General features: G+C 38.2%; 1 protein-coding gene across 2 annotated transcripts in view; it reads right to left on the bottom strand.

Moving 5' to 3' along the window:
* The window catches only part of LOC134353704 (uncharacterized), a 48943-nt gene that overhangs the window by 7063 nt on the left and 19628 nt on the right, over window positions 1-22252 (bottom strand). For both annotated transcript variants that reach the window (XM_063061981.1, XM_063061983.1), the window contains exons 4-13: window positions 21670-21786; window positions 19480-19920; window positions 18680-19060; window positions 18052-18363; window positions 16914-17243; window positions 14756-14800; window positions 11940-11984; window positions 9798-9848; window positions 6796-6840; window positions 3286-3330 (exon numbers count right to left, since the gene is read on the bottom strand). In XM_063061981.1, coding sequence (XP_062918051.1) covers window positions 3286-3330; window positions 6796-6840; window positions 9798-9848; window positions 11940-11984; window positions 14756-14800; window positions 16914-17243; window positions 18052-18363; window positions 18680-19060; window positions 19480-19920; window positions 21670-21786 — 1812 coding nt within the window. The remainder of the gene's footprint in view (window positions 1-3285; window positions 3331-6795; window positions 6841-9797; window positions 9849-11939; window positions 11985-14755; window positions 14801-16913; window positions 17244-18051; window positions 18364-18679; window positions 19061-19479; window positions 19921-21669; window positions 21787-22252) is intronic.

Raw genomic sequence — 22252 nt, 5'->3', positions numbered from 1 at the left:
ACCACTTGCCCAACTAATAAGACAGAGCGAAATCATAAAAGGTATCAAGGTGGCAGGGATTGAACAGAAAGTGGCGTTATTCGCAGATGATGTTTTGGTCTATCTGAGTGAACCAGAAAAATCATTTATAGGATTGTTTACACTGTTGGATGACTTTGGGAAAATATCAGGTTATAAAATAAATGTAAAGAAAATGCAGGTTATGTCCCTAAATTATACACCATCCAAAAAATTGCAGGATACATACGATCTTAAATGGGAAGCTAAATCATTAAAATATTTAGGAATAACCCTGCCGAAGGATCTTTCAACACTGTCACAGGTAAATTATGGGCCATTAATCTCAGAGATAAAAGCAGATATGCATAGATGGAATCTTATCCCCTTTTTAAGTTTAAATTCAAGGATAAATACTATAAAAATGAATATTCTTCCTCGGTTATTATATCTTTTCCATACTTTACCAGTGGAGGTGGATGATAATCAATTCAGGGAATGGGACAAATGGATTTCCCGCTTCATTTGGCAAGGAAGGAAACCTAGAATTCGATATAACACCTTACAGTTAGGGAAGGAAAGAGGAGGTATGGTTCTTCCTTGCCTGAGAAATTATTTTTATGCCTCACAGATAACCCCTCTGTTATATTGGTGTAATAGGGAATATAAGGCTAGATGGAAGGAAATAGAATTTGGATTAGTTGACAGTTTTCCTCTTCAGGCCTCAATAGCTGACAAAGGATTGATGGCCCAGTTGGAAAAATTTAATAATGCTTGGATAAATCTTACATTAAAAGTATGGCAGAAGGTGGTTAATTCATGTGGAATTAATAACATGCTAAAACTCTTTAGATGGTGTGCATATTCCTTCCCAACAGAGGAGATAAAAGATTTGAGCTATGGATAAAGAAAGGTCTTACAACCTACCTCTCATTTATAGATAAAAGAGTATTACAAAGTTTCCAAATCCTGCAGGACAAACATGGCCTAGAACATAATGACTTTTTTAGGTACCTTCAAATACGAAACTATGTTAACCAGAGTTGTAGATATACAGACCTATCAACAGTAGAATTAGAATTTTTCAAGATTCTGAATTCGGCTTGCAGTTCAATACCTAGTAAATCAGTTTCTCGCCTATATAATGCACTCTCCCATGCTAAAAATGTAAATACATTGTATATTAAAGAGAAGTGGGAGAAAGAAGCGGGGTTGGTACTTTCAGAGGAGGCTTGGGGGAAAATCTGCAGCTTTCAATGGTCCTCGACTAATTCTTTGACTTGGAGAGAACATTGTTGGAAAAACATTATAAGATACTTCAAGACCCCATATCAGGAAAAATATAAAGATACAAATGTGATGTGTTGGAGAAGGTGCGGCTCCAAGGAGGCAAATCATTTTCATATTTTCTGGGATTGCCCTAAATTAAGTCTATTTTGGGAAGGTATTCATAGAACATTAGTTAAGCTACTTAGGTCCCAGATACCTCTGAACTTTGAGACACTCTATTTGGGGCATGTATTGTTCCTTGAACAGAAGGAAGATATAAAGTTGCTGCAGGCCCTCTTAGCGGCAAGTAAGAAATCAATCACTAGAAAATGGCTAAATCCAATACCACCTACATTAGAAGATTGGTATGAAATTATCTTGGAAATATTTAAAATGGAAAAGTTGACTTACTCCCTGAGAACTCAAAAAGAAACATTTTATCAAATCTGGAATAAATGGATTGAATATATAACCCCAATGCGAGCAGACTTTAGATGACTCTCCTAATGATTTATATTGCTCTTCTCATCAACACAGTAATATTGCTAACGTAAGCACCCCTAGTCTAAATGTTTGTTGTTTTTTTTTGGAAAATAGAGAATTAACAAGTAAAGGGAAAGATTTGGGAAAGGGATAAAAAAAAATGAAAAAATTAAGTAAATAAGTACATAGGGATTGGATAATTATGTCTGCGGGCAGGAACAAGCACGAACAAATTGGGATATAAACACCTACAATGGTTGGTATATAGGCTTGTGTGCAACATTTTGGGCCAGTGGAAATGGTCCAGAAGGGTTGTATGGAAACTATTATTACCATTTTTCTTAACAACTAATTTCATTACTTAGCCTAATAGGTTAGATTTACCACAGTACATAATTATCTATTTAAATGTTTATTTTCCTTTTATATCATCTCAATGTGTACTTAAGAATGTATAAATAATTGTAGTTTTATACATATAAAAAAAATGGAAAAAGTTATATGTGTGAAAAAAGTACATGATAATTGTGAATTCCTTATCCAAATAAAAATAAAATTAAAAAAAAAACAAATTCCATTTAATATCTAATTGAAAACCTTTGGTGTTATTTATGTGTAACATGCACATAAACAGTGTTTCAATATCCTTTAAGTTGTTCAAATTTCATGGTGATGTCTCACTGGACATGAAATGGGATCAAATTCTTCAAGGTGCAAATAACTTCAGATGAATTGTCATTTTCTGTGTGTAATTTGACACAATTTGACATCACTACGGAGTTGACAGCTCATTTTTAATTAATAAATGTTGCAAATATGTACTATAGAACTTACTTTTTTCATTTACAAGAATACAAACAGCAAGCCCTGTACTCAAGTGTTTCATAGGAATACTCTACCTTCAGATGGCGGGGGAAACCTGTATACTGATAAGTGAGTTTAGTTGTTAATGCAGTAGTCACAAATATGTATCAGATGAAAGTGTAGGCAAGATTCTTGACAACAGAGTCAGTATTCATTGCCTTATGGAAGAAAAGGAAAGTGATCTTGCTTTAAAATGGAGGACTAAAGCGATTACATGCATGTTACGACATGGAAGTTGGCACCAGAATCTACCATAAAAATCCAGCCCACGTCAGAATATTTGAAGAGTGGACGACATGACAGAGCCTCAAGGGAAAAGTAGTTCGCCGTAGGTGCTCAAGTCTCTGTTGGAGATGACTACTTCATTGATATATAATCAGGAGAAACAGGAGGTATACAAATGATGTGAGAAATTTAATTTTGTAAAGCTTAAGTAGATCTGTATTTGGCTCTATCAGTGCGTTTTGTCATCAGCTAAAGAATAGTGGAAATTTATTGGAAATAGGCACCCAGGAAACGAAGGCAGCAAACAGACAGGGCATTGAAATGGACTGGCAGCCTGTATACAACAGCTCAAATTCACCATTCCAAATACTAATGCTTGTTTCATTTGTAAAAATCTAAAATTCTACTTTGCCCCAATAATGGATTTCAAGTAAATGAACAGTTTACCTTCACTTGTTGCTCTATTGCTGCCATCTTCCTTGTCAGCGTTGTCTGTAGGGGGAAAAATAGTTTAGTAAAACCCAATATTAGTCAAATCAAATTAGCTCTTAGAAATTTAAAACACTGATTATCTCATCTAACCAGATCTTAAACATCTGTATCCACCTAGTAGCATCTATTCCCAGCATTAGAAAAAAAATCCACACCCAGTTCAGTCAATGGGAGGACTTGATATGAACTGAATGGTTCAATTCATATTGTGTTAAGTTTAAAATAAATGATCATTGCATCTATAACAACTTTATTGAAATAAGTCACATGAACACACAAGCACTCTGCACTGCTCCCTGTTACAATTGATGGTGAGGACGTGGCTATGGAGTGGACAAAAGTGTGTGATACATGCTGAAAAAGATTACTGACACCAGAATCAGGATTCACTGCTTCTTGGAAGAAAAGGGAAGTGATCTTGTTTTAACATGAATCCCTGAAGGGTAAAAAATATGTTCAGGAATGGAAGGTGGCACTGGAATATACCATGAAAATCCAGTCCATGTTAGAATACATGAAGAGTGGACCACCTGACAGAGCCAAGGGAAAAGCACATGATCCTGCTACAGCTGCACATAGTTTACAGTAAGGTGCTGAAGTGTCTCTTTGGAGAGGACCACCTCTTTGATCTTTACTCATCTGATCAGACAAAGATAGGTGTTCAAATGACAGGGAAAAATTAATTTGTAAAACTTAACTAGATCTGTATTTGGCTCTGAGTATATTTCTGTCATCATCTCACGCACTATAGAAATTTATTGGATATGGGCACTCAAGAAATGAAGGCAGCAGACTGAGAGCATTGAAATGGACTGGCAGCTTGTATACAAGAGCTCAAATTCACCATTCCAAATACCAATGCTCGTCTCATGTGCAATAATATAAAATTATACTTTGACCCAATAGTGTGTTTCAAGTAAACTATGCCTAGTACAGGATCTTCCCAAGATGATCACTTCCCAAGATGAAGATCTTTTGCTCTACTGCTGCCATTGGTGTGTCATGGGAGATGGAAGATCTCTGGCTGTGTGCCCAAAGAGCTGAATTCTTTGGCACAGAGCTCAGAAAAAACGATACAAAGGACTTTTTAACATTGTAAATCAGTGAGTTATTTGTTATGTGAAACAGGGACATCTCTTTTTCCCTTATTAGGGAGGGAGGGGGGGAAGAGAGGGAGGGAGGGGGGGAAGAGAGGGAGGGAGGGGGGGAAGAGGGAGGGGGGAGAGAGAGGAGGAGGAGAGAGGGGAGAGAGAGAGAGAGAGAGACACACACACAGCCTGTGATGTATCGAATTACCAGGTGAACAAGTAGACTTTGGGGTACTGCAAGCCTGTGTCTTTATTGATGCTTTGCTGCACACTTGAGTGCTTAGTGGAGGGCGCCAATGATTTTTTAGCTGTTGTGGGAAGGGGGATCGTTCCTTTGCTGCTGCTTATGTGTGGGAGTAGGGAGCTGAGGGGGTCTTTGGGGTTCTAACATTTAACTATCATTCATTTTCTGGGGCACTCCTCTGTTTTCACGGATGGTTGCAAAGAAAAAGAATTTCAGGATGTATATTGTATACATTTCTGACATTAGATGGACCCCTGAAACTTTTAAAATCTTCCTTACAGTCAGAGTCTGTAGGTTAAAACAAAAAGTGGTTTAACAAAACCTGACATTAGTCAAATCAAATTAGCTCATAAATTTAAAACATGAATTATTTCATCTAACTAGATGTTAAATTGTAACCACCTAAAATTATCTATCCATAGCATTAGGAAAAAAAAACACACCGTTTCAGTTAATAGGTTTGATATGAAGTAAATAGTTAATGTTATATTTTGTTAAGTTTAAAATAAATGATCGCTGCATCTGTAACAACTTTATTGAAATGTGTCACATGAACACACAAGTACTCTGCCCTACAATTAACGGTGAGCACGTGGCTGTGCAAAGGATCTACAAGTCCATGGGGATGCACCTGGATGACAGTCCTGAGTGGAGCACCAACACAGAAGCGGTGTCCAAGAAGGGCCAGAGTTGCTTCTGCTTCTTGAGGAGATTGAGGTCCTTTGCAGTATGCAGGCTTCTTCTTCACTCCTTCGACCACTCTGTTGTCACCAGTACAATCTTCTATGTGGTGGTGTGCTGCGGCAATGGCATCCACACGGGTGATGCCATCAGGCTCAATAAGCTGTTCAGAAAGGCTGGCTCTGTCACAGGAGTCTAACTGGACACACGGGAGGCTGTGGTAGAACAATGGACACTACGAAAAATCATGGCAATTCTGGACAATGATTCTTGCCCTCTATATGGCACCTTGGCTGAACGGAGGAGAATTTTTAGTAATAGACTAAGACAACTGTGCTGCTCCAAGGGTGCTATATAAATTCATTCTACCTTCGGCCATTAGGATCAATAATGAGTCAGCTAGCAGCGGGTAGGTAATGACCCCCTCCTGTTAGACTGTTTGAAGTACCAGATTTTTAAAATTCGATTTCCCTTCTGATATTTATATATGTGCACTTTTAATGCTACTCTGACACTGTAATTTCCTTTGGGATCAATGAAGTATCTATATCTATCCAGTAGAAGATCTCCCTTGAAGGCGTAATTTGAATTCTTTCTTCCCAACTTTCTTTCTTCATGTACCTCCTCACATTTGATATAACTCCCATGATCTGATTTTGCTGGTATAAACTTTATGCTTGTAATTGATAAATTCAGACCATCTTCTGCAAATTCAGGATGACCTGTTTTTGTGCCTTTCCATCTTTATATCAAGTTACTTTGATTTTCGCAGAAAAATAGCCCTTCATGGAGATGCTAAATGTTGCAGGCTTTTTACCTTCAACTATTTCGGGATCACTTTTAATATCAGATATCTCCTCTCAACTTAAGCCTGTGCTCTCGTTTTCAATTCCCTTTCAAGGGAAAATGATTTGTGCATTCACAATGGAGGACTAAGGCAATTACAACCATGTTCAGGCATGGAAAATGGCACCAGAATCTACCATGAAAATCTAGGCTAGGTTAGAATATTTGAAGAGTGGACCACTGACAGAGCCGAAGAGAAAAGCACATGATCCTTCTACACATGCTCATATTTCACCGTAAGGTGCCAAAGAGTCTGGAAATGAGTATCTCATTGATTTTTACTCATCTGATCAGGAGAAATAAGAGGCATACAAATGACAGAAAAAGTTCACTTCTGTAAAGCTTGATCGGATCTGTATTTGGTTCTTTGAGTGTACTTTTATCATCCAAAGAACTGTGGAAATTTATTCGATTTGGGCACCCAGGAAATGAAGGTGGCAGACTGAGAGAGAATTGAAATGGGCTGGCGGCTTGTAGTTAACAATTCACAATTCCAAGTACTAATGATTGTCTCATGTGTAATAATGTAAAATCCTACTTTGACCTAATGATGGACTTCAAGTAAAACATGTCCAGTTCAGGAACTTCCCACAATGAACACTTTACCTTCATTTTTTGCTTTACTGCTGCCATCTTTCTCAGAGATACGGTCTGTAGGTAAAAAAGAAAGTAGTTTAAGAAAACCTCAGATTCATCAAATCAAATTGGCTCTTGTAAATTTCAAACGTTAATTATTTCATCCAACCATATGTTAAATAACTCCAACCACCTAGAATTATTTATTCATTGCATAAGGAAAAAAAACATTCCATTTCAGTCAATGTGAGGTTTGATATGAAGTAAATAGTTAAATTAATATTTTGTTAAGTTTAAAATAAATGATCATGTCATCTAAAACAACTTTATTGAAATGTGCCACATGAACAGACTGGCGCTCTGCATTGCTCCCTGTTACAATTGATGAGGACCTACAAGTAACTGGCGGTGCACCTGGATGACAGACTTGAGTGGAGTGCCAACACAGCGGCTGTGTCCTGGAAGGGCCAGAGTGGCCTCTACCTCTTGAGAAGACTAAGGCCTTTTGGAATATGCTGGCGTCTCTTTCACCTATTCTAACAGGCTAATGTCACCAGTACAATCTTCCATGCAGTGGTGTGCTGGGACAATGGCATCAACATGGATGATGCCAACGGGCTCAATAAAGTTCGTAGAAAGGCTGGCTCTGTTATAGAAATCAAAGTGGATGCTGTGGTAGAACAAAAGACACTACAGAAAATCCTGGCAATTGTGGACAATGATTCTCACCTCTGTATGCCATCTTGGCAGAATGGAGAACTTTTAGTAACAGACTAAGGCAACTGTGCTGCTCCAAACGGCACTATATCAGGTCATTAGTACCCTCTTCCTCTAGTCGGTGCAGTGATGATCCCCTCCTGTTATGCTGTTTGAGATAACTTATTTTTAATTCCTTTGACTTCGGTTCTAATATCTATATCTGTGCACTTGTAATGCTACTGTGACACTGCAAGTTCCTCTGGGATCAATAAAGTATCTATCTATCAAGTACAAGTTCTCTCCCGAAGGTGTAATTTAAATTCTTTCTATTGAACTTTGTCTCTTCGTGAACCACCTCACATTTGATACAACTTCCATGATCTGTTTTTGCTGGTGTAAACTTTATGCTTGTAATTGATTAAATCAGACCACCTTCTGCAATCTCACGATGACCTGTTTTTGCGGCTTTCCATCTTTATACCACGTTACTTTGATTTTCACAAGAACATAGCCACTCAAGATGCTAAATGTTGCAGGCTATTTAGCTTGAAGTGGTTCTGGATCACTTTTAATATCAGATATCTCCTCTCAATGCTCCCTAGTTTTTGCATTCCCTTTGATGGGAAAAAGATTCATACATTAATCCTGACTATGCCCATATGATATTATACACCTCCAGGATCACCTCTCAGTCTCTGATAAATGACAAATAAAATCCTAGCCTGTTCAGCCTCTCCTTATAACTCACTCCCTTGAGTCCTGGCAAAATTCTCATAAATCTGCATTGCACTCTTTCCAGCCAATGTTACATTTTCTATAAGAGAGTAAACAAAGCTGTGCATAATACTGCATGTGCAACATTACCAACATCTTGTACAACTGTAATGCAATGCCCTAGCACCCTACATTCAATGCTCTGATGAAGGGTACCATGCCAAATATTCCTTCTTATTCACCTATCTACCTGTTATGTTCTTATAGAGACATTAAAAATATCATATCCACTCTAAACACACTCATCTGGACTATGCTTCTCCTTCCGAGGTATTCTCAACACAGTGGCTCACATGCTAGTTTACCCATCTTGTCTTTGTCAGCATTTCATGATCTGAACCACACTCATTCCCTCCATCCCTTTCACTAGAGAAGAGCGATACAGTGATAAGGGAGTTTATTTATCAATGCAGAAGTCACAAAAACACATCAGATGAAAGTGTGGGATGCATGCTCGGCAAGATTCTTGACAAGAGTCAGTATTTATTGCCCTGTGGAAGAGAAGGGAAGTGATCTTGTTTTAATTTGGAGGCCTAAAGTGATTACACGCATGTTCAGGTAGGGAAGTTGTCACCAGAATCTACCATAAAAATCCAGCTCACGGTAGACTGTTTGAAGAGTGGACGACATGACAAAGCCACAAGGGAAAAGTAGCTCACCGTTAGGTGCTCAAGTGTTTGCTTGGAGATGACTACTTCATTGATATTTACAGGAGAAACAGGAGGTACACAAATGACATGAGAAATTTAATTTTGTAAAGAATAATCAGATTGTATTTGGCTCTTTCAGTATATTCTTGTCATCATCTTGTCAAGATCAGTGGAAATTTTTTGGATATGGACACCCAAGAGATGAAGGCAGCAGACTGACAGATCATTGAAATGGACTGGCAGCTTGTATACAACAGCTTAAATTCACCATTCCAAGTACCAATGGCACATCTCATGTGCAATCATATAAGATTCTACTTTGACCCAATAATGTGTTTCAAGTAAACCATGTCCCTTTCAGGAACATCCCAAAATCATTACTTTACCTTTATCTTTTGCTCTACTGCTGCCATTGGTGTGTCGTGGGAGATGGAAGATCTCTGGCTATGTGCCCAGAGACCCGAGCTCTTTGGGCAGAGAGCTCGGAAAAAGTGACCCAACGGACTTTTAACATCATAAAATCAGAAAATTGCTTGTTATGTCTCCGCTCTCCCTGTGAAACAGGGACACCTCTTTTTTTCCTTATTAGGCAGAGAGAGAAAGCCTGTGGTATATCGAATTAGGTGAACGAGTAGAATTTGGGGTCCTGCAAGTCTGTATCTTTATCGATGCTTTGCTGCAAGCTTGAGTGTTCAGTGGAGGGGGCTGATGCTTCTTTTGCTGGTGGAGGAGTGGGGATCATTGCTTTGCTGCTGCTTATGATTGAGAGTGGGGAGCTGGGGGGGGGCTTTGGGGTTCTAACATTTAACTGTCATTCATTCTTTGGGGCACTCCTGTTTTCGTGGATGGTTGGGAAGAAAAAGAATTTCAGGATGTATATTGTATACATTTCTCTGACATTAAACGTACCTTTTGAAAGGGAAGAACTTCTGGAACCATTCATATGGGCAGAGTCAAAGTCTGTAGTTAAAAAAAAAACAGTTTAATAAAACCTGACATTAGTCAAATCCAATTAGCTCTTGAAATTTAAAACATTAATCATTTTATCTAAACAGATGTTAAACTGTAGCCACCTAGAATTATCTATCCACAGCATTAGGGAAAAAACCACACTGTTTCAGTCAATGTGAGGTTGGATATGAAGTAAATGGTTAAATTAATATTTTGTTAAGTTTAAAATAACTGATTATGGCATCTCTAACAACTTTATTGAAATGTGTCACATGGACACACAAGTACTCTGCACTACAATTGTTGGTGAGGACGTGGCTGTGCTGGGGACCTACAAGTACCTGGGGGTGCACCTGGATAACAGTCTTGAGTGGAGCACCAACACAGAGGCTGTGTCCAAGAAGGGCCAGAGTCCCCTCTACCGCTTGAGAAGACCAAGCTCCTTTGAAGTATGTAGGCCTCCTTTTCACTTGTTCTAACAGTCTGCAGTGGCCAGTACAATCTTCTATGTGGTAGTGTTGGGGCAATGGCATCAACATGGGTGATGCCATCAGGCTCAATATACTGTTCAGAAAGGCTGGCTCTGTCATAGGAGTCTAAATGGATACAATTTTGACTGTGGTAGTACAATGGACACTATAAAGAATCATGGCAATTCTAGACAAGTACAAGTTCTCCCTTGAAGGTGTAATTTGAATTCTTTCTTTTGAAGTTTGTCTCTTCGTCAACAACCTCACATTTGATACAACTTCCATGATCTGTTTTTGCTGGTGTAAACTTTATGCTTGTAATTGATGAAATCAGACCTTCTTCTGCAATCTCACGATGACCTGTTTTTGCGTCTGTCCATCTTTATACCACATTTTTATGCCACATAGTATATTATACACCTGTATGATCACTTCTCAGTCTCCAATACTCCAATAAATGAAGTCCTAACCTGCTCAGCCTCTCCCCATACCTCACCTCCCTGAGTCCTGACAACATTCTCATCAATCTGCTGTGCACACTTTCCAGCCAATGATATCATTTCTATAAGAAATATCATATCCACTCTTAACACACTCATCTGGACTATGCTTCTCCTTTCTAGCTATTCTCAACACAGTGGTTCACATACCAGTTTACTCGTCTACCCTCATCAGCATTTCAGGATCTGAACCACACTCATTCCCTCCATCCCTTTCACTAGAAAAGAGCGATACAGTGACAACGGAGTTTAATTATCAATGCAGAAGTCACAAATACACATCAGATGAAAGTGTGGGATGCATGCTCGGCAAGATTCTTGACAACAGAGTCAGTATATATTGCCTTGTGGAAGAGAAGGGAAGTGATCTTGTTTTAATTTGGAGGCCTAAAGTGATTACAAGCATGTTCAGGTAGGGAAGTTGGCACCAGAATCTACCATAAAAATCCAGTCCACATTAGACTACTTGAAGAGTTGATGATATGACAAAGCCATGGCCTGTTCTTCATCAAGTTATGGTATTGTTGCACTGATGTAACTATATGTTATAATTATGTGGTTTTTGATAGTTTTTCAGTCTTGGTCTGTCCTGTATTTTTGTGATATCACACCGGAGGAATATTGTATAATTTCTTAATGCATGCATTACTAAATGACAATAAGAGAGGACTGCGTGTCCTCATAATCTAATCTAATATTTGAAGAGTTGACAACATGTTGGACCCTAAAGGAAAAAGTAGTTTGCCATAAGGTGATCAAGTGTCTGTTTGGAGATGACTACTTCATTGATATTTACAATATATAATCAGGAGAAACAGTTGGTATACAAATGACGTGAGAAATTTAATTTTGTAAAGTGTAAACAGATCTATGTTTCGCTGTTTCAGTGTATTCTTGTTATCATCTGCAGAACAGTGGAAGTTTATTGGATATGGGCACCCAAGAAATGAGGCAGCAATCAGACATGTCCATTGGAATGGACTGCCAGCTTGTAGACAACAGCTCAAATTCACCATTCCAAATATTAATGCTTGTCTCATGTGTAATAATGTAAAATTCTACTTTGACTTAATGATGGACATCAAGTAAAACATGTCCAGTTCACGAACTTCCCACAATGAACACATTACCTTCATTTTTTGCTTTACTGCTGCCAACTTTCTTAGGGGTACGGTCTGTAGGTAAAAAAGAAAGTGGTTTAAGAAAAACTCATTTGTCAAATCAAATTGGCTCTTGTAAATTTCAAACATTAATTATTTCATCCAGCCATATGTTAAACAACTCCAACCACCTAGAATTATTTATTCATTGCAAAAGGAAAAAAACACTCCGTTTCAGTCAATGTGAGGTTTGATATGAAGTAAATAGTTAAATTAATATTTTGTTAAGTTTAAAATAAATGATCATGTCATCTAAAACAACTTTATTGAAATGTGCCTTTAATGGATTTCAAGTAAATGAACAGTTTACCTTCACTGTTGCTTCACTGCTGTCATCTTCCTTGACAGCATTGTAAGGGGAAAAATAGTAGTTTAATAAAACCCAACATTAGTCAAATCAAATTAGCCATTAGAAATTTAAAACAATACTCATCTCATCTAACCAGATGTTAAACAACTGTAGCTACCTATCATTACCTACTCACAGCGATAGGAAAAAAAAACACACCAGTTCAGTCAATGTGAGACTTGATTCGGAGTAAATGGTAAAATTAATATTTTAAGTTTAAAATAAATGATCATTGCATCTATAACATTATTGGAATACGTCAGATGAACACACTACTATGGTGCGCTGGTCCCTGTTACAATTGATGGTGAGGTTGTTGCTGGAGCGAGGGCCTACAAGCAGCTGAGGCTACACCTGGATGACAGACTTGAGTGGAGCACGAACACACAGGCTGTGTCCAAGAAGGGCCAGAGTCGCTTCTACTTCCTGAGGAGACTGAGCTCCTTCGGAGTGTGCAAGTTTCTCCTTCACTTCTTCTACCAGTCTGTTGTCGCCAGTACGATCTTCTCTGTGGTGATGTGCTAGGACGATGTCATCAACACGGGCAATGACAGCAGGCCCATTAACCTGTTTAGAAAGGCTGGCTCTTTCATAGGTGTCCAACTAAACACACTACAGGCTGTCAAAAAGGACACTACAGAAAAGCCTGGAAATTCTGGACAATGATTCTCACCCTCTGTACGCCACATTGGCTGAGCAGAGGATAACTTGGGTAATAGACCAAGACAACCATGCTGCTCCAAAGAACGCGATTATAAAGTCATTCTACCTTTGGCCATTAGGCTCTATAATGAGACAGCCGACAGCCGGGTTATTGATGAACCCCTCCTGTTAGACTGTTTGAGGTAACTTTTTCCCTTCTAATATTTATATCTGTGCACTTTTAATGCTACTCTGACACTGTAATTTCCTTTGGGATCAATAAAGTATCTATATCTATCCAGTAGAAGATCTCCCTTGAAGGTGTAACTTGAATTCTTTCTTTTGAACTTCCTTTCTTTGTGAACCACCTCACATATTTGATACAACTCCCATGGTCTGCTTTTGCTGGTGTAAATTTTATGCTTGTAATTGATGAACTCAGACCTTCTTCTGCACTGTCACGATGACCTGTTTTTGCATCCTTCCATCTTTATACCACGTTACTTTGATTTTCGCAGGAACACAGCCATTCAAGATGCTAAATATTGCAGGGTATTTAGCTTGAAGTAGTTCTGGATCATTTTTAATATCAGATATCTCCTCTCAACTTAAACCAATGCTCTCTAGGTTTTTCATTCCTTTTGATGGGAAAAAAGATTCATGCATTAATCCTGACCTTGCCCATTTGATATTATACACCTCTAGGATCACCTCTCAGTCTCCGATACACCACAATTAAAGTCCTAGCCTGCTCAGCCTCTCCTATAACTCACCCCCTTGAGCACTGGCAACATTCTCATTAAATCTGCTTTGCACTCTTTCTAGCCAATGATATCTTTTCTATAGGAGAGTAAACAAAGCTGTGCACAATACTCCATATGCAGCACAAACAAAATCTTGTACAACTGTAATGCAATGCCCTAGTCCCCTACATTCAATTACCCTGATGAAGGCCATCATGCCAAATATGCTTTCTTTTCTGACTACTGGTCATGCCATGTTCTCATAGTGACATTGAAAATAAGGTGTCCACTCTAAACACACTCATTGGAACTATCCCTCTCCTTCCTGAGTATTCTCAACACAGAGGATCACATGCCAGCATACCTGTCCTGCTTTGTCAGCATTTCAGGATCTGAACCACACTCATTCCGTCCTTCCCATTCACTTGAGAAGAGACATACAGCGATGAGAGTTTAGTTGTTAACGCCGAAGTCACAAATACGTATCAGATGAAAGCGTAGGCAAGATTCTTGACAACAGAGTGAGTATTCATTGCCTTGTGGAAGACAAGGGAAGTGATCTTGTTTTAAAATGGAGGACTAAAGCGATTACATGCATGTTAAGACATGGAAGTTGGCACCAGAATCTACCACAAAAATCCAGTCCACATCAGAATATTTGAAGAGTGGATGACATGACAGAGCCTCAAGGGAAAAGTAGTTCGCCGTAAGATGCTCTAGTCTGTTTGGAGATGACTACTTCATTGATATATAATCAGGAGAAACAGAAGGTATACAAATGATGCGAGAAATTTAATTTAATTTTGTAAAGCTTAAGTAGATCTGTATTTGGCTCTCAGTGTGTTTTGTCATCAGCTGAAGAACAGTGGAAATTTATTGGATATGGGCACCCAGGAAATGAAGGCAGCAAACTGACAGGCATTGAAATGGACTGGCAGCCTGTATACAACAGCTCAAATTCACCATTCCAAATACCAATGCTTGTCTCAATTGTAAAAATCTAAAATTCTACTTTGCCCCAATAATGGATTTCAAGTAAATGAACATTTTACCTTCACTTATTGCTCTATTGCTGACATCTTTTTTGTCAGTATTGCCTGTAGGGGGAAAAAATAGTTTAATAAAACCAAACATTAGTCAAATCAAGTTAGCTCTTAGAAATATAAAACAGTGATTATCTCATCTAACCAGATCTTAAACATCTCCATCCTCCTAGAATCATCTATTCCCAGCATTAGGAAAAAAACCACACCAGTTCAGTCAATGGGAGGACTTGATATGAAGTAAATGGTTAAATTAATATTGTTTTAAGTTTAAAATCAATGATCATTGCATGTATTACTTTATTGAAATGAGTCACATGAACACACAAGCACTCTGCACTGCTCCCTGTTACAATTGATGGTGAGGACGTGGCTATGGAGTGGACAAAAGTGTGGGATACATGCTGAAAAAGATTATTGACTCCAGAGTAGGGATTCACTGCTTCTTGGAAGAAAAGGGAAGTGATCCTGTTTTAACATGAATCCCTGAAGGATAAAGTGCATTTTCAGGCACAGAAGGTGGCACTAGAATATACCATGAAAATCCAGTCCATGTTAGTATACTTGAAGAGTGGGCCACTGACTGAGCCAAAAGGAAAAGCACATGATCCTTCTACAACTACTCAACGTTCGCCATAACCTGCCGACATACCTGGAAATGAGCATCTCATTGACCTTCATTCATCTGATCAGGAGGCATACAAATAACAGAAAAAAATTAATTTTGTAAAGCTTACTCAGATCTGTATTTTGCTCTTTGTGTGTATTTTGTCATCATGTAAAGAACTGCATTGAAATTTATTGGATATGGGCACCCAAGAATTGATGGCAACAGACTGACAGCGTTGATTTGGAATGGCAGCTTGTATACTACAGCACAAACTCACTATTCCGAATACTAATGCTTGTCTCATATGCAATATAAAATTCTACTTTGACCCAATAATGGATTTCAAGTAAAACATATCCAGTACCATAATTACTTATTTGCATGCTAACGGGCCCCAACATTTTACACAATGCTTTCAACTCTTTATGATATTTAAACTCCTCCAGTAAAATTATTGTTCCAATCATTTCACCAACTGTGCCAGTTAAAAATTACACATTTCACACTGAGGATTTGTCATAAAATCTGATCACACAGCTGTTAAACATCAGTGATACCCCCTCCCACACCCATCCCTCCCCCGCCCCGTTAAACTGCTGTTCTGCAGCAGAAAGCATCAGCTGACAGAAACCCATTCCACAATGACTGGAAGATTTTCTCAGTGACATTGGGCATATTGGTGCTTCACTGCTTTGTTATTAACCATATATTCCAGCAAAGAACCTTCTAACAAAGGAATTTTATTTGCGCACAAATTATTGTTACCCTCTACCTCGTTGGTAAGTTAAGTACTGTTGTCACTGGGCAAAAAAATTGCAGAGTGCTAGATTTTTTGCACACAATAGTCATTACAAATTAGAGGGAACATTGTGCTCTAGTCCTTTTATTTCTGAAAATCTGTAACATTATCAGCCTCTGTTACTCCCCAGCAATGGGCTGCACCCAAGCCCTGCATCATTGCACTGGTTAGTTACCTTACTTGATCCAGCACTTTCCAGTGCCAGCCATCAGAGGCACAGTCTGCACACTGTCTCCACGGCTTCCTCTGCACCCGATCAGTGCACTGAGGCAATCACAGTGCTATTCTCACTGAGATGCCAGTTCTAGGCACTCACTATATGTAACTGTGGCCAAGATGCTATGCTCTGTGGGATAGCAGCAAATGATGTACTGGTGGTCTGATCAGAATACAGAGTGTCAATCTCATTGAAATGTACAAACCTCTTATCTGTTTGGACAGGGATTAATGTGCAGTTCATGTTTCAACTGGCTGATATACCGAGAACAAGGAATCAGTGTCTTAACAGTTTTGATATGGGAAAAAAAAATTCCATCATTCAGAGCTGTGAGGAAGCTATGAAGCCATCTTCAAGGCAGAAATTGAAAGATATTGGAAAATAAAGTCTGTGGGGCCAGTACAAGGATATAACACTGCAATAAAAACACAAAGCCCGGCATGATCCTACTGAATAGAAAAGCAGCCATCAGAGGCCAAATGGCATAGCCTGCTTCTTATGGTACAATGTGACTGCAGACTTGGTTAGAATGGGTATTCACCTCTAAATTGCAGACGGTAACGGGATGTCACAGGCTTGCTTGAAGTTTCAGAATGAAGGATTTGCATCTTGAACTCTTTCCCATGATCACGAGCAGTTGGGTTAAATGTCCAACGGGATGATCGTGAGTACAAACCACTGGAATCCTTTGTACTTTCTTCAGTGACTATTCCTGCTTGTGATGCATCTTGAAATTTACTATCATCTTTGAACCAGAATATCTGATTTCCTTCTGGAAAAAATCCATAAGCCGTGCAGGAAAGTGTTAAAGGCTTTCCTATTTCAGGGCAAGTTGGATCTGCCTTAATTTCTGAGATCTTTGGCAATGAAACTAGACATAAAAAAGGAAGAAAAATAAGTTAAACTAAATACGCAACTTAAAGAATATTACAATTTAAACCAAAACTGACAAGCATGTCTTAGTAAGAAGTTCAAGATTGAAAACTATTAAAAGCAATGAAAAAAAAAACTATTGTCTTGTCTTTCCTGATCTGGATTATTATTTTATTTCTAATTACTGGATCTCACTGCTTTCTTGTGGGTTCTCAGCTGTTGTTGATTGCTCATTATTCTCTTGTTAAGCAATTAGCTTTCATCATCAGGGCAGCCATTTTACATTGTTTATATATTTCATGTAGTAGTTAGAAGCACTTAATTAAAAGTAATTAAAAAATAGAATCATTCAGGAGAGTTCTTTAAACTATCCTATATCCTTTGAATTGTGTGAAATACTGTCAAACACCCTTGATAAGTATAGTCATATGGTGGCTGGTTTTGATCAAATAATTTCAGTTTTTACAATCAATAGCAATTAAAAGTTTTATACTTTTTCCTCTTAACTATATCTATGTATTAACTTTTATTTCTTTACCAACAAATCAATGAATTCACCCATTTTCATTTACTTTCAGTTTCCAAGGAATTCTCTGTTCAATCAAATCCACCATGTTCACCTTCCTTTGCAGTAATACAATTAGCCTGTAGACTTTGTGACACCCTGCTTGCTGTCTTGGTAAACCGATGCCAAAAAATTACAAGGGTATGTCCTAGTACCAACAGTTATCATTAGACATCCATCCTTTATGAATTTCAAATTGATTATAGAAAAAAACTTCAGAAACAAAAAACGAGTTACTTACTCACTTCACCAGCTACCCAGTGAGTCTCTATTGGCCTTGATAAGCTCTCATGTGCTACTTGGCATGTGTATTTTGTCTCAGTGTCAGCGCTGCTAAGAACAATCTGCACAGCAGCTGTGAAATGATAGAGTTCATCCTGTCCAATCACTGCATCATTAACTTCAGAATTTTGTTGTATTTCTGAGCCATCTTTGAGCCATTTAACTATGATATCTCTGGGGTAAAATGCACTTATTTGACAGCTTAAATTCATGGGCACTTCTGCAATTGGTTTTGCTGCTTCACACTTTATAGTGCCCAGTTTTGGAGGAGCTGGAAAAGAAAACAAGGTTTGAAACATGAGCAGATTTTCAAAAGTTGGGGACTAGATATTGCACTTTCCGTATGTAATTACTTATAGCTTTGAAAACTTTGGAGAAAGACATAGAATATAATTACTTAATTTATTAATTTCAGTACAATCCTACCCTATTGATTTAGCTTGCTATATTCTTAAATTATTTCAAATCTTTTCCCTTGTAACAGTAAGAGAAATATGGCATCGAGACAATGCATTCATTAGAGGAGCCTCCAAATGAAATAAGCAATCTGGATCCTTTCTTGTTGCAAGGCTTAGATAATAGTATACCTGTAATTCTTAGGGTTATTTCTTTCTCTTGCTTGTCGTTAGTGGAGTGGTGCAGTATGCTACATAAGTACTGCGAGTTCTGGTCTTGCTGTATATTTGGCACAATAACTAATACACTAGCAATGCTGTAAGTTTTGTCTTCATGCTCCACTTCACTGATGTAATGCTTTGCCTTCAAATTCATCCTGTTGTCATCGTGTTTGTTTGTCGTATTGTCCAGCTGCAACTGGACAAGTTCTTCCAAATCTTTATTCTTTCTCTTTTGTTGCCATATAATACTTAATGGTCTTGGTTTAAATCCACTGACTGAACAAGACAAAGCCACAGGTTCCTTGTCTTTGATGAGAGGTGGCGTCAAAATGTTTAAAACCTTAGGTGGCACTTAGAAAAGAGAAAATGAAAAATTAATCTCACAAACTGAAATGCAAACAGAGAAAAAAAATACTGAATTGTTTTAAATGTTTAATGACTGAGTCCACCTGATGAAGAACTGTATTCAACATAACTATCGACATCATTGACATAAGAGATTCTACTGGTGCTGGAAGTCTTGAGCAAAACATGCAAAATGCTGGAGAAGCTCAGCAGGTCAGGCAATATCTATGGAGGGCAAAACAGCTGATGTTTTGGGCCGTGACCCGTCAGTACTCTTCACCATAGTTGCTGCCTGACCTGTTGAGTTCCTCCAGAATTTTGTGTATCCACATCAATGTCAAATACCATATATGTTAATGAAAGACATTCAAAATGGAGCCACAAAAGACAGCAATTAATAATTAAAGAAAATATTTGCAATTTACCTCCTTTAACGTCTAGTGTCAGTGTCTTAGTTATAGGCTCTTTAAGTGCCTGATGTTGAACTTCGATACTTAACTCAGCCCCATCATCCTGAGAAATATCTGGATGTATTCTGACACTGACTTCTACACTGCAAATCTTTCGTGTGTTAGTTTTTAATTCAGAAATCTGTGCTTTAAAGGATGCATCTTCGTCATCTGACCGCATAAGGATTTTCGTTTCATTACAATCAGGTCCATTTGTTGATGTATACTGACTGCAGATTTTTTTCCCATCCTTACTGCTCCAATTCAGAAGCCGACATTTATCGTTCTGCTTCCTCTTTGCGTAGATCACAATTGTAATCTCATAAGGTCGAAATGAGCTAACCATCCAAGTGACTACGCTTTCTTCAAGATGTTTCAAAACTTGATGTTCACTGCATCCAGTAATTTTTGGAGGAACTAATCAAAACAAAATAAGTAATTAACACTTAACAATGTAAATGTTCTTTCTTGCATCCTCAGTTTTTATTGCCTTTCTGGAATTACAGAAATAAGACACAACTAGTGTAAACAGACAAGGTCAGAATTTCTATTAGTTTGTACCATTTTTATTCAGCATATTACGGCCCAAAATAACGAAACCAACAAACATTGCATCCAGTGGAATTAAGAGTATTTTAAAAAATTGCACTATTTGCTTATTCTGAAACACTGGAGGGCTATTTATTTATTTATTTTCTTACATCCAAGGGAGTAAAAATCTTCATGTTGTATCTCCATTGCAATGTACAAGCAACGAAGAGGGACAATGTGGGAGGATATTGCCCTAACATTGAAATTGTATACATGATTGTTTTGCATACATGCATGTACAGTCAGATACACAATTAGATCAAAGTACAGTCAGATATGCAATCAGATCAATGTGTATTGATAAATCTAACTTCTGATTTCAGATTTCTGTTAATTGCTTCCGTTGCTGAACTTTAAAACAGGTTCTTAAAAAAATCTAGGTGGTAAGAAGCGAGAAAATTCATCACTTAGCACAGTTTATTTCTAAACACGAGAACATATTTTTTTCTCTACCCCCCCCCCAATTCCTCTGCAGATAAAGCATTTCACAAACAAGAGAAAATCTGCAGATGCTGATAATCCAAGCAACACACACAAAATCCTGGAAAACTCAGCAGGCCAGGCAGCATCCATGGAGAAAAGTAAACAAGTGATGTTGTGGGCTGAGACCCTTCTCAATCCTGAAGAAGGGTTTTGGGCTGAGACTTTGTCTATTTACTCTTTTCTATAGATGCTGCCTAGCCTGCTCAGTTTCTCCAGCATTTTCTGTGTGTTGCTTCATGCTCATTTCATGTCAAGAGCAAATTCAGCAATTGAAGTGACAGAAAAAAGGATAAGAACCCATGAAATGGGCCACATTTAGTGGTGCTCCACACTGTGCTATTAAAACAGTGCCCAACGACAGGTGAACCTGGAGGAAATTCAACTAGCTTCCTAGGGAAGAAGCTTATTGGGGAAGTCAATCTACATTATCCAAAAGGAACTTTGAAAATTGAATGATGTAATTTATGGCATCATAAAAATGAACTGTGCATCAATTCCAAATTCAAATGTGTTTAAAGGGAAATATAATTATAAAAAAAAATCAAAATTAAATGGAGGCTGCACCTAGAGTATCAAATTCCATTCAATGGAGAAACACCAAGCAAGACTTTCTGTTGAACACCAATGGAGGAGTACAATTACTGCAGATTAGCTGTAATCAAAGCAAAAAGATCATCACTTCCCAATTTGGGGAAGAGATACAAGAAACAGTCAAAGAATCAGAACAGCCATACAAATTCACAGCCAGCAACCCAGGTTCAATGCTAACCTCTGGCACTGCCTGTGTGGAGTTTCAACACTGGCCATGATGCAGGAATTTCCTTCAGGTGCTTTGGTTTCCTTCCGCATCACCAAAAAAATATGCAGGCCAATAGGTGAATGAAATCTGTGAATTTCTCCAAGTGTAGGTGAATGGTAGAACCTGGGGGGAGCTAGTGAGAAATTGGGGAAAATAAAATGGGATTTTGTAAACCAGTGTTTGATAGCTGGCATGGACACAGTGAGCCAAATGGCCAGTTTCTCAGCTGCATCTTCTATGACTCAATGCACAAACTGCAACACACCAAAATGATTTCACTGTCTTCATATTACCTGCTCGAAATCTCCACCAACAAGCAAGTAGTCCTGCAGCAAACGGGATACATAACACAAATCCTCCTACAAATGCAGCTCCCACTGCTCCTGTTGAAGCTGATTCAGGCTCTGAAACTTAGAAAACCAAAACAAAAATATGAGCATTTAGACACACTAATAAACTTCATCATCTTGAGACACTTACGAGTTTTTGCAAATTATAAATCACCATTCATAAACCCTGTAAAGATTTTCAAGAAATTGAAACCATAATTGTGCAACTTATTTTCACTTTAAGTCATGTTCTGGGAATTCCATTCTGTAGTTTTGTTATTTTCCATATAATCTGGGATAAGTGGTGGGCTCAGAGTTACCAGTATCCCAACTTTTGACTCAACTTATTTGCAAATGACATCAGTTGCAAGTTGTGCTGTTGAATATTAAAATAGAAAGATTAAAAACTAGCCCTGGGTAAGGGTGGTGACAGAAGGCTAGAATGATGCCTGCAAACCTGTCTCAATTATTTTTGGGACATATTAGAAGAATATCTAACCCACTGGTGAAGACAGAGGCAGAAGGGCAGGGCCCCTCTTACTCAACC

This window comes from Mobula hypostoma, chromosome 11 (assembly GCF_963921235.1).
Source record: "Mobula hypostoma chromosome 11, sMobHyp1.1, whole genome shotgun sequence".
In the NCBI taxonomy this organism is placed as follows: domain Eukaryota; kingdom Metazoa; phylum Chordata; class Chondrichthyes; order Myliobatiformes; family Myliobatidae; genus Mobula; species Mobula hypostoma.
Note: the sequence above shows the minus strand (reverse complement) of the source record. Positions and strands in the feature narration are given on the sequence as shown.